Source organism: Aquarana catesbeiana, linkage group LG13 (assembly GCF_042186555.1).
Source record: "Aquarana catesbeiana isolate 2022-GZ linkage group LG13, ASM4218655v1, whole genome shotgun sequence".
Taxonomy (NCBI): Eukaryota; Metazoa; Chordata; class Amphibia; order Anura; family Ranidae; genus Aquarana; species Aquarana catesbeiana.
In genome coordinates this window covers 136,238,111-136,251,620 of record NC_133336.1, presented here as the reverse complement: position 1 = coordinate 136,251,620, position 13,510 = coordinate 136,238,111, and the positions used below count along the sequence as shown (strand labels likewise).

The window sequence follows — 13,510 nt, the reverse complement described above, 5'->3', positions numbered from 1 at the left end:
AAACAATACTGGCTGGCAACCCTCCTTGATCCACGTTACAAGGGTAAGGTTGCGGACCTTATCTTGCCGTCGCAGAGGGAGCAGAGGATGAAACAACTTCGGGAGGTCTTGCAGAAAGTTCTGTGCAACGCGTTCCCAGAGACTGGGAGGTTAAAAACTCCTGTTCCTGGACAACGTGTTGCTGAGTCTTCGGTCAAAGAAGGAGCGGTGGAGAAGGTGGCCGTCTGACCGATGCGTTCAGACAATTTTTTAGTCCGCAGCCCCAAGGTACCAGCAACCATCACCAGCGTCTGTTTTACATGGTGCAGAAATACCTAGGGGCAAGATCTGACTTGGACACCTTTCCCGCCACCAGTGGCTAAGGCCCAATTTTTCAGCCCCTGTTTAACAGGGGAGTGTAATTACAATTTTTGATGCAATATTTTGCAAAGAGGGTTTGTTGCTGCACTCAACTAGAGTATTTGTGAGGGGTTGCAGTGTTGTGGCACCAGCACCAGTGCCTAAGGCCCAATTTTTCAGCCCCTGTTTAACAGGGGCGTGTAATTACAATTTTTGATGCAATACTTTGCAGCAGGGCTTGTTCCTGTGCTCCAACTAGAGTATCTGTGAGGGGTTGCAGTGTTGTGGCACCAGCGCCTAAGGCACAATTTTTCAGCCCGTTTAACAGGGGCGTGTAATTACAATTTTTCATGCAATTACTTTGCAGCAGGGCACGTTCCTGCTCTCCAACTAGAGTATCTGTGAGGGGTTGCAGTGTTGTGGCACCAGCACCACCACCAAAGGCCCAATTTTTCTGCCCCTGTTCAACAGGTGCATGTAATTACAATTCTCGATCTAATATTTCACAGCAGGGCCCGTTCCTGCGCCCACCAAGAGTAACTGTGAGGGCTTACAGTGTTGTGGCAACACCAACACCTAAGGCCCCAATTTCTGCAGAGTATATAGGGCAGGCCCCTATTTTCAAACATCCAACTTACAAACGACTCCTACTTGTAAACGGAAGGAGACAACAGGAAGTGAGATGAAATCTACCCCTAGGAAGGGAAATTCTCTCCTGTAAGAGTTAATATGGGAAAAACGTGTCTCCTCTCCACTGATGCTTTATCACAAATCCTTGTTTCACTAAAAACCCCACATTTTCAAAAAGCATTTGTCATTAGGACAGAAAGTGAGGTAAAATATTCTGAAGAGGTGCACAGACAGCAAAACAAATGTCACAGGGGTGATAACCCTTCCCTATGTTTTCCAAAAAGCTTAAAAATAGATTTTTTGGCTGGAGCTACACTTTAAAAATGTACCAGTTCAAAATTACAAACAGATTCTACTTAACAACAAACCTACAGTCCCTGTCTTGTTTGCACCACCTGTATACTGCTGTTCAGAGGGCCTGGGGCCCCACGCCTTTCCTTTTTTAAATTTGGGTGCGGGGTTCCCCTTAATATCCATACCCAAAGGGCCTGGTAATGGACTGGGGGGGGGGGGGTACCCATGCCGTTTGTCTCACTGATTTTCATCCATATTACCGGGACCGGACATTACATTAAAGCATTACATTAAAGCTGTAAGCAGTTTTAAATGACTTTTATTACTTTAAAAATGTCATTTTGCGCAGGGACTGTTCTAAGCTCGGGAAACGCACCACTTTACAGGCATACTATAAACACCCCCCAGGTACGATATTTAAAGGAATATTTCAGTTTTTTTTTTTCACTTTAAGCATCATTAAAATCACTGCTCCCGAAAAAACGGACGTTTTTAAAACTTTTTTTTGCATTGATACATGTCCCCTGGGGCAGGACCCGGGTCCTCAAACCCATTTTAGGACAATACCATGCAAATTAGCCTTTAAAATTAGCACTTTTGATTTCGAACGTTCGAGTCCCATAGACTTCAATGGGGTTCTAACGTTCGTGCAAATTTTCGGTCCATTTGCAGGTTCTGGTGCAAACCGAACTGGGGGGTGTTCGGAGAAAAGTAAATGTAGCATCAATATTTGAAAAGGGCCCAAAATATATTCCTGGGAATTACAGACCAGTTAGCCTAACATTGTATGCAAGCTCTTTGAGGGGATGATAAGGGACTATATACAAAATTCTAGTAATGAAAACGGTATTATTAGCAGTAATCAGCATAAATTCATGATGAATCGTTCTTGCCAAACCAATCTATTAACCTTCTATGAGGAGGCGAGTTGCCATCTAGGAAGGCCTGTAGATGTGGTGTATCTGAATTTTTCAAAAGTCTTTGACACAGTTCTCAATAAACATTTACTGTACAAAATAAGGTCCATTGGCATGGACCATAGGGTGAGTACATGGATGGACCTGGGGCTCCTAGTAGATGATAGGCTCAGCAATGGCATTCAATGCCAAACTGCTGCTAACAAAGCAAACAGAATATTGGCATGCATTAAAAAAGGAATTAACTCCAGAGATAAAGCGATAATTCTCCCACTCTACAAGAATCTGTCCGGCCGCACCTGGAGTATGCTTTCCAGTTCTGGGCACCAGTCCTCAGGAAGGATGTACTGGAAATGGAGCGAGTACAAAGAAGGGCAACAAAGCTAATCAAGGTTCTGGAGGAAATTAGTTATGAAGAAAGGTTGCAAGCACTGAACTTATTCTCTCTGGCGAAGAGACGCTTGAGAGAGGATATGATTTCAATTTAAAAATAACATACTGGTGACCCCACAATAGGGATAAAACTTTTTTTCGGAAAGGGAGTTTAACAAGACACATGGCCACTCATTAAAATTTGAAGAAAAGAGGTTTAACCTTAAACTACGTAGAGGGTTCTTTACTGTAAGAGCGGCAAGGATGTGGAATTCCCTTCCACAGGTGGTGGTCTCAGCGGGGGGCATCAAAACACTATTAGATAAGCACCTGAACGACCGCAACATACAGGGATATACGATGTAATACTGACATTATTCACACACGTAGGGTGGACTTGATGGACTTGTGTCTTTTTTCAGCCTCACCTACTATGTAACTTGAGCGCTAAACCATTATATAATTGTGATAGGTAGAGAATACAAGCCTTCTGCCATGTCTGAAACCCCTGCAGCTTATACAGTTTCTTATAAGTTGCATTATGCTATAGAGGCAGTGGCATCACTAGGGTTGGTGTCACCTGGTGCATTCTAATTTCGGGCTGGCAGCCCAGCACTGGAGCTCGTTAGCGCGCGTTGCAGTGGTCAATAAGGCCTGCATGCAGTATTAGGGCTAAAGGATAGCAGGTTAGGCAGTTCCTAATTTCTCAGTTCCTAGGATCAGTAATGGATAATGGCTGACAGGCCCTCCTATCAGACCCAGCGATCCCTCCGGCTGGACGTTCGCTCACTCTGGGTTGTCCGGGGTGACTCTGGTCAGTGGTGTAGCACAGATAAATACCAAAAATTGCTGCGCTTCTCAAAGATAATTAAAAAATAAAAAATTTAGAGCTGCAGTCCTAATTGTGAGGCGTGCACAAATACATATAAACAGATAATTAGAAAGACAGCGCTGAATTGGATAAAAGTGCTATAATAAATAAAACCAAAAAATACACATTGAATTATAAATTGTGATAAAAAACAATCAATAAAGTGAGAAACGGACGGACGGAGAGATCCTGTCTGCCCCTTCCTTGTGAGGGGATTGGAGGTGTCGTTCCCCCTGAGTGGATATCCACAGATAAGCTGATTTATAGCTTACCCCTGGTAAGCGTGCATTTATTAAGGTGGAGGATTTTTCACTGGGTGTCCGTTGATGAGCATTTATGATCACCATTTGAATTTGCATCTGTCTCCTCTGACCATCCTCATTCATTTTCAGTCACTTTTGTTATTTGGTGTTTAATAATTGATTTCATTTGGGACTTCTTATCATTTTTCACATATCTCAATTATTGATATTTTATTTATCTCATTATCAATATTTTGTGGTCACTTTATTGATTGTTTTTTATCACAATTTATAATTCAATGTGTATTTTTTGGTTTTATTTATAATAGCACTTTTATCCAATTCAGCGCGGTCTTTTTGATTATCAGTGGTGTAGCACGTCTGTACCCATGGCTCTCTTGTGGTGTTGGGTAGTGTGGCTCTCTCGTGGTGCTGGGCGGTGTGGCTCTCTCGTGGTGCTGGGCGGCGTGGCTCTCTCGTGGTGCTGGGCGGCGTGGCTCTCTCGTGGTGCTGGGCGGCGTGGCTCTCTCGTGGTGCTGGGCGGCGTGGCTCTCTCGTGGTGCTGGGCGGCGTGGCTCTCTCGTGGTGCTGGGCAACGTGGCTCTCTCGTGGTGCTGGGCAATGTGGCTCTCTCGTGGTGCTGGGCAACGTGGCTCTCTCGTGGTGCTGGGCAGCGTGTCTCTCTCTCTCTGGTGTTGCTGGGCAGTGTGGACCTCTCTCTAGTGGTGCTGGGCAGTGTGGCTCTCTCTCTGATGGTGCTAGGCAGTGAGTGTGGCGCACTCTCTAGTGACGCTGGGCAGTGTGGCTCTCTCTGGTGTTGCTACGCAGTGTGGCGCTCTCTGGTGGACCTGAGCAGTATGGCACTCTCTCTGGTGGTGCCGGGCAGTGTGGCTCTCTCTTTGGCTTCCCCCAATATGGTCCTCTCTTTTTTTTCCCTGTCTCTTGTAGCTGCTACAATGTAGCACTCACTCCCTCAGCTTGGTTCTCTCTCTCTTCCCTCAGCAGAGTGCATGCTGGGGGCTGTAGCTTGCTCCCTGTGGAGAACAATCAGACCACCAATCTTCCAGGACTACATGTCCCATGATGCCCCCCTAGTTTCTTCTGATTGGCCCTCCGCTGTGGACAATGGGGAGGGAAGAAAAGTGGGCAGGAAGCTCTCTTCTCCTGTGCTGCTGACAGGAGAAAGGGGGAGGGCGAGCAGGGGAAACATTCTGACAGCCGCAGCGTCGCTAATGCGAGTGCTCTTCAGTTGAGCAGCAGCCCGCTGTCACCACTTTACTTATGGGTGAAGGGGGCTCGATAGCACCCGCTACACCTGCTTCCTTGTTGGTGTCACCCCTCTGGAGAGTGTCACCTGGGTCTGCCCTGCCCTCCCCGCACCCCCCAAGGAGTGCCACTGCATATACAGTAGGTGTATAGGGACAATATCCCCATATGTGGAGGGCTTTCTAATATAAGCCCGTAGAGTATTAAGTAGAATTATCGATGGAAGGGTAGGAATAATATGGGTGAAACCTGCTTCCAAGTATGTCAGAGCAGGACTAGGGGCTGTCCATGGCACTAGTAATGCTGGATTCGGGATGCTATATAACAGTGTCTAGAATGTGGTACAGCAAGGCAACCCTGATCTTTATCAAGTTGTAATGTAGCTAAGCTGATCCTAGTTGTCTAAGTATACAATATCAGGGAAACCCATTTAGCTTGGACCATATCGCACTCTTGATTCTGAATTTATGCAATAGAGGCACCCGGTTCAGTTGGACATATTTTATAGGATCAGGTGTAATTTGTATTTCCAGGTATGTATCGTTGGTACCACATTAGCTTTTCTCCAATCCACTGGTACCATTCAAGTCAGTAAGTTGTTCTTAAAAATTAGAAATAACAATCTGGCTATAACATGGCTAAGGTCTTTAAGGACTCTTGGGTGTAAGCATCTGGTCCTGGTGATTTATTCATATTAAGTGTTTCAAGTCTTTTCTGAACACTGGCTTCTGTTAGCCACAAGGGTACATTGCATTTTGTGTTGCTAACAATACCACCTAGTTTACTTTTTACTTTTCTAAAAAAATTGAGAAGATTGCATTTAACCACTTGCCGAATCGCCGTATCTGTACGGTGAGCACTTTAAGGAGTATAGGGGGCGCGCCTGCCGTGTGACGTAGGAGCCAATCTGCATGGCTGGCGGCCACCAACTACCCGCGATGGCTACTGGGAAGGACAGAATGGGAATCTGTCAATGTAAACAGACAGATCTCCGTTCTGTTGGGAGTAGAAACAGATCATCTGCTCCTAGTACTTAAGAGCAGCGGTCGGTCTCCTCCCTCAGGCAGTCCCATTCCCCCCACAGTTAGAAACACACTGAGGGAACACATTTAACCCCTTGATCACCCCCTAGTGGTAACCCCTTCCCTGCCAGTGACATTTATACAGTAATCAGTGGCTATTTTTAGCTCTGATCGCTATATAAACGTCAATGGTCCTGAAATAGTGTCAAAAGTGTCCGATCTGTCCGCCACAATGTCGCAGTTCTGATAAAAGTAGCAGATCACCGCTATTACTAGTAAAAAAAAAAAATAAAAAAAAATTGTAATAAAAATGCCATAAATCTATCCCCTACTTTGCAGGCGCTAAAACTTTTGTGCAAATCAATCAATATATGCTTATTGCAATTTTTTTTACTAAAAACATGTAGAAGAATACATATCGGTCTAAACTGAGGAAGAAATTTGTTTTTTTATATAGTTTTTGGGGATATTTATTATAGCAAAAAGTAAAAAATATTGCTTTTTTTTAAATTGTCGGTCTTTTTTTGTTTATAGCACAAAAAATAAAAAATGCACAGGTGATCAAATACCAACGAAAGAAAGCTCTATTTGTAGGTAAAAAAAGGATGTCAATTTTGTTTGGGTACAACGTCGAACGACCGCGCAATTGTCAGTTAAAGCGACACAGTGCCGTATCGCAAAAAATGGCCTGGTCAGGAAGTGGGTAAATGCTTTGGGGCTGAAGTGGTTAATACAGTTGCCTTCTCCTTGTCACTTGTAACCAACTTATACTAATAATGCTTTATGGGGCCAATACATTTTTGTTTTTTTTACTCTCCTCTGTTATGTGTCGCTTGTGGTCTATTTTAGCTGCCCTGACTGTGCTCTTACATTTCTGATTGTCTTCTTTGTAGTGTGTAGAATGCCAAACATGGTGCATAATGCATGGTGCATTCTTTGTAGTGTGTAGAATGCCAACAATGGTGACCCTTTGGCCTTTTCAAAAGACATTTTTTTCTTGTTAGTATGTCTTTCTATGCTAATATTTAATGTCATGAATATAGTATAGTTAGGCCACTTGTTGTGTGCCTGAAATAGAGCTAGAATTAGATGTAGAGACTGTTGCTAAAATAGGGTCCTGCTCCAGTGCAAGGGAAGCATCACCACTCTGAACGATTTGAGAGTATTTGCAGGCCTTGACAGAGCAAATGTTTGTCTGCATTTCTTCTGCATTTCCCTTGTGCCTGGTTTCCACTAATGCCATCAGTGAGGGTATTCCCCTATGGGGTGCTCAGAGTACAGTGGGAAATGGAGTGATCACATCTTTGAAGGTGTACACATCAACCCCGGTGTCAATCATCCTGTAGCAAAGTCATGTGGCAAAAGGGCAGTAGGAAGCACCTGGGTACCTTATAAATGCTCTAGCTAGTGGCGGTAAACTGTGTGACCTGTGGAGTGATGTACCATTTTTAGTCATCCACCTGAGACTAAGCTCTTAGTGGTGGAATTTTGGTGCCAAGTTTGAAAATGTATTACTGTACAAGCGAATAAGTTCACACATTCATGGTTTCCTGAAAGTTTGAACATATTAACAAAATCCTATTCATAATATACATAATCAGTGAATAGCAAGTTATAGAGATATTCACTCTTGCTATGGGGCTACAGTAACAGTCCAATAAACAGGGTGACCCTATCTTACCTTGTCCATGTCGCTGGTCCCTATATGGAGGTCCAGTCTTTGCCCCTCATGGTGGGCATACCCCCGAAGGGGTATTCAGGGACTGGGTTCCATAGGGATGGTCCATGGCCCTGGATCTGTATAGCACCCTGCAGCTACCCACACAAGTTGCACCAAGTGTCGAGGTGTGCACCCAAGCAGGATCCAGTGCCTGAAGCAATATTAAAGTCTGTCTTATAGTGTGGGATCAAGGTACAGCTCCCCAGGTTTTACTAAGGTTCTGTGAGTCTTACTGCAGTATATGCAATCAGACCGCTCTGATATTCAGATGCATGTCAGAGCAATAGCTGTTGCCTGAGCCTCCAGAAACCTGGTCCTTTTGCAAGGTGGTCAATATGAAATATATTTATTATATTTCACATTTAGCTAATTGGCCAAGAACATCAAGAAAAATATATACAAAATGGGTTTATTTTTAATCTGGTTTGATGGGTCAAAAGTCTGGATATATTAGTTCATTCATTTTTATTCAAATATGCTTTCTACAGAGGATCCTCAGTTCTACCCAATGTATTAGTTTTCTTCAAATTCCCCCTGATTTTGCCACAATAAAGAGTCATTGTAATTTATCCTTTTCATTAATAAATAGGTTTTCAAAAAATAATGTGAAAACTCTCCCACAAACTGCTATCAAAATATGGAGGAATAGTATAAATATAAATAAATACCTTTTCAGAGCTGTAATATAGCACTATTAGCACATATGTTGAGAAAATACCTGTCATGAAAAGCTGTGACATTGTTTCAGAAATTTCATGTGTACCCTGCTCCTGAAAGAAGCAAGGGTGTCCAGGCTTCACTTCCGCATGAATTAAGAAGATGCTTGCTAGGCCCTCCTTAAGAAGAGTTATGGATAAGTGAACTACCAGGCCATTCTTTTTTTTGTCCATCTTTTTTGATTTATGTTCATCTTTAATTCGGTCCTAGGGTGACAATTCTCACTCACTGCACTGTATTTAAGGATGAGCAGCATTGTCACCCTAAGACAGGAAGGGTGTTAAGACTACAGAACACCCCCCATCATCTCTATAACATGATCTGTAGTCTGCAGTCCACAAAGAGAACTCAGGGATGGCTTGATATCATTGCTAGGGTTTAAACACATTTTACAAAACACCTAATATGTACAAAGCTACACTTGAAAGTCAAGTTAGTATAAATATATGGGCCTCTTCCACACACTAATGTATTTTATGCTTTCAAAAAGCTAAGGGGCATTACATGCTGGAACCCATAGAGCACAGGATAGTACGTCCTGTGTGCTTGTTCCTCCACAGAACTCTGGATAGCAGTAAAAAACCCATAGACTGGCACACAGTACCATAAGTTGTGCAAAGTGTCAAATATAATATCTTGGAAGGGTTTTCAGTTTTTAACCTATTTATAAATTATATAGAAATTGGCATTAAAAGTGCCATTTTTGTTTTTGCAAATGACACCATGCATGATGTAGTGAAAAAACATACTTATAGGATGTCTCCAACTTACAAGCTAAACTCAATGAACTATTTAATTGATCAACTATGTTGCAAATGAGGTTTAATGTTGACAAATGTAAAGTTATGCACTTGGGGGGCTAAAAACATGCATGCATCATACATTCTAGAAGGAGAACAGCTGGGAGAGTCAATGGTTGAGAAGGATTTGGGTGTTCTGGTAGATCATAAACTTAATAATAGCATGCAATACCAAACAGCAGTTTGTAAAGCTAGCAGAATAGTTTCTTGTAATAAAAGAGGTATGTACTCCAGGGGGAAAGACATAATTTTACAATTGTACAAAGCATTAATAAGACCTCATCAGAAATATGCAGTTAATTATATGGCACCGGATCACAAAATGGATATCAAAGAACTAGAGAATGGTCAGAGAAGAGCAACCAAACTGATAAGAGGCATAAAGGAGCTCAGGGAAAGGGTATCTGAATTTAAGTTATTCTCTCGAGATGAGGTGATTAATGGGATATGATCTTCATGTATAAATACACAAGTGGTCCGTACTTGCAGGTCATTAGAGAGTATGGGGGGGGGGGGGGGGGAGAAGAGGGTGCATGCTTTACGTCAGGAAGAAAAGAGATTCATCCTCCATATACAGAAAGGCTTCTTCACAGCAAGAGCAGTGCAAATGTAAAATAGACTCCCTCCAAAACTGGCTATGGCCAACTCAGTAGATTTTTTTTTATTTTAAATACATGACTTCATTTGTGGAATTTCTTTGGGGAGGCAGCAGCCCACCCTACACCAAAGCGCGGAATTCCAATTATTTATGGATAATTTTTTGTTAGGGTTTTCTGCCTTCCTCTGGATCAACTGTGGGTAAAGTATTGTGTATGTAAAGGTTTTCGGTTTGATTTTTTGCTGTTGGTTATACTAGGTGGACTTGTGTCTTTTTTCAACCTAACTATGTACCTATTGCCAGCATTAGTGTGTAGGGGAGGTCCATTTATTATGCTAATTTACTAATGTAAAAAAAGTATTTGACTTTGATTTACTATGTCAGTACAAAGAGGGAAAGGTGTACAGTGCAATAACCCATAACAGTCAGTCTGAATTCCCTTTATGATTCCTATTTAGCTGCTATGGGTTACTGCTCTTTGCACTACTGCTAGCAATGCCCAAATAAGTAAGCCTTTACACATTTTATAAATGGGAGTTTTAAAAGAAACAAACACTTACTCTCATCAATGGCAGACTTGTTCTCGGCATGGCTTTCAATATCCTTAGAGAACCACTCATTGAATTCCTCATGGGAGTCAAACAGTGTAGGCATGATAAAGTGCAGCAATGCCCATAGCTAGAAAAAAATGTATTATAAGTTTACCAATGTTCAGGGATTTTGCTTTAAAGCATCAGTTAAAACATTAATACTATTACTATTATGGAAAAATACAGCTTAACCAAAACTATATAAAAAAGTCTTGTAACATGTCATTACAGCAACTAATATAAAAATAGGTCTATGAAATGGGCACCCTTGCTGACCTCTTGGCTAGGGAGAGTGGCTGTAGTAAAAATGACCTTACTACCACAAAACTTGTATGTCTTCCACGTACTACTGGTCATAGTCCCTGAACATTTTTTTCAGGCTCTCCAGAAGCATATACTGTATTCCACTATGTTTGGGGGTCCTTAAAACCTAGGTTACCAAAGGCCACTTTATGTTTGCCAAGAGCATGTGGTGCTCTAGACCTACCTCATTTATTGAATTATTACCAGGCTTCCCAATTAGCCCAAATACTACTACTAAGTATCACACTACCTGGGAAATTCCATTCTGGGTTGGTCTCAAAGTTGCAGACTTCGACCCTCTCTCCATAGATAATATTTAATGGCTTAAACCCTCTGATCGTAGTGGGCTATCAAACCCCAGGAAGATGTAAGGTATTAGGAAACATGTAGGGTGATTATGTGCTGACGCCATCACGCCACATGTGACCCCAACACATGGGTGTTTGCTTGTTTTTACTATTGCCGGCTTTTTATTTGTCTTGTTTTGTACATGTTACATTGCGGCTTATACCGCCTGTTTTTAAAGCATTAAAGGCCCCTTTTTTTAAGCGTTACTTTACGATTGGAGCTTGTTTCTTTCTTTTTTTTACACTCGTGGCTCCGAGCCCGGGTGTATGTTTTTCAGACTGTAGGATCCGCTGGTCGGGTTGTTCACTTACTGCCCCCTGCTGAAGCGATTCTTCGTTCATCATTGGAAGACGCCGGAGGCTTTAGAGACTGGAGAACCTGCCGGTTGTGTTATTTTCACACCGCTCCTTGTTGAAGCGATCCCTCGTTTCCCATCGGAAGACGTCAGAGGTGCTAGAGGTATTAGAGATCCATTCATCCCTGCAGAGGGCTTAATCCACTTGCGCTTGTGACTCTGCTCTCAAGGGGGTCCACGCGCTCTGGTAAGGATTCTCACTTACAGAATCTGCTCTTCTGCAAACAAGATATTCTATCCCTTGACTACAGTGAAAGCTGATGGGCACTGGAACTAATATCTTATATTGGACTTAGTTGTCTATATTCATTTATTTTTTTCACTCACTGTTTTTTTTTTTCACTAAATTTTTTTCTATTGATTCATACACATGGACAATTTTTGATTAATCACGTATGTGGTATTTGATATTTGCATATCGTATCACTCTATGTGTCATTGTTCACGTTTTAGCGCAACATATATTTTTTATTATTTAATTTACACCATAGGGATATTTGATGGTTTTTGTTGCACCTTTTTGCTTATTTAAATTTCTAGCACAGTATTTTTATTTATTTACCTATCAAACCCTATTTCACTCCAGGACTTATGAATATAGAATCAATTAAAACAAATGTTTAGTCTTCTCCAAGCACTGCCCCGCTATTATCCTTTATTCAACATTCATTATTTTATATTTGTTTAATCCAGTCATGGACATTCGTGGACCAACTCACTTCCTTTGAAAACACGTGTACCAAATATTTCCATTCACTGGCCTCATAGCTAGGTTATACTCCCACATGATCAACAAGCTACAAAAACCTAATTCCAAAAAAGTTGGGATGTTGTATAAAAATCTATATAAAAGAATGCAATGATTTGAAAATCTTATAAACCCATGCTTTATTCGCAACCGAATATAGAAAACATTTCAAATGTTTAAACTGAGATGATGTACCATTTTAATAAAAAAAAATGAGGTAATTTTGAAATTGATGGCAGCAAATCATTTCAAAAAAGTTAGGACAGGGCAACAAAAAGTTGGCAAAGTACGACCCCAATGCTAAAAAAAGTTCAGAGAGGACCATGTTTACAACGGTGTAGCATCCCCCTCTTTTTTTACCAACACTCTATAAACGTCTGGGAACTGAGAAGACCAGTTGCTGGAGTTTTGAGAGAGGAATGTTGTCTCAGTCTTGCCTGAGCATATACTGCTCTAAAACCTGGATACACAGTATCTTTCAGCATCAATGCTGCCTTTCCAGATGTGCAAGCTGTCCATTCCATATTCACTAATGCACCGCCATAACATCAGAGTGACTGACTGGCATTAAGCCCCCAAGCGGCTTAATGAGTTTGTCCCTACTTTTTCGCCCACCTGTTATAGAGGATGTTGGGGGGGGGGCGCAAATAAAAACGTTTGAACCAGAAAAGATGCCAATAGTAGTGTCAAAAATCCAGGAAAATGTTTAAAAATGTATATAAATATGTAATGTATCCAGCAAAAATAGTTAGATATACTATATTTTTCCTTGTCAAAAGAAGTTTATTGAGTATACAATGTTATAAAGATACATAAAGTAAGTTTACAAGGATCTATAAAGTAAGCTCATTGTTTTACAGTAGGGTTTATATAGGTAAATATCATGAAATTTCAAATATTAAACATTGGGTTCACGTAAACCTAAATTAAAGATATATATCATTTCCTTAGTTACTTTTGTAGGTATTTAAATGATTTATACCTACTATACATATTGTTTACAAGTAGAGTGTATATAGGTCAAATAAATTCTGATAATGAGCTTTAATCATAAGGTGGAGAAAAGGAAAGAGAAAGAAGAAAAAGGGTTGAAAGGTAGAGGTATGGTCCACAAGGTTGTCCCGCTCGTCAGTTTATTATTCTTTTTAGTTCTCTTTGAAGCCTTAGAATGGGTGTCTCTGTAAGTCATTTAATCTGTTACCATGGCAACGGGACAAGATATACTATATTTTTAAACTTAGTATATAGGTTTAATATACCTAGTAATAAACCTAGTACATATATTTTTATACCTAGTATAAGTAACCCACCTTTATATTAGGTTAGCAGTAACCAGACTGACAGGAAGAGATCAGAAGTATGAGACCATCAGCAGAGC

General features: G+C 41.3%; 1 protein-coding gene across 2 annotated transcripts in view; it reads right to left on the bottom strand.

Annotated features, from left to right (window-relative positions):
* INO80 (INO80 complex ATPase subunit) overlaps positions 1-13,510 on the bottom strand; it is a 357,091-nt gene that overhangs the window by 142,138 nt on the left and 201,443 nt on the right. For both annotated transcript variants that reach the window (XM_073609688.1, XM_073609689.1), the window contains exon 18: positions 10,349-10,466. In XM_073609688.1, the coding sequence (XP_073465789.1) occupies positions 10,349-10,466 (118 nt within the window). The remainder of the gene's footprint in view (positions 1-10,348; positions 10,467-13,510) is intronic.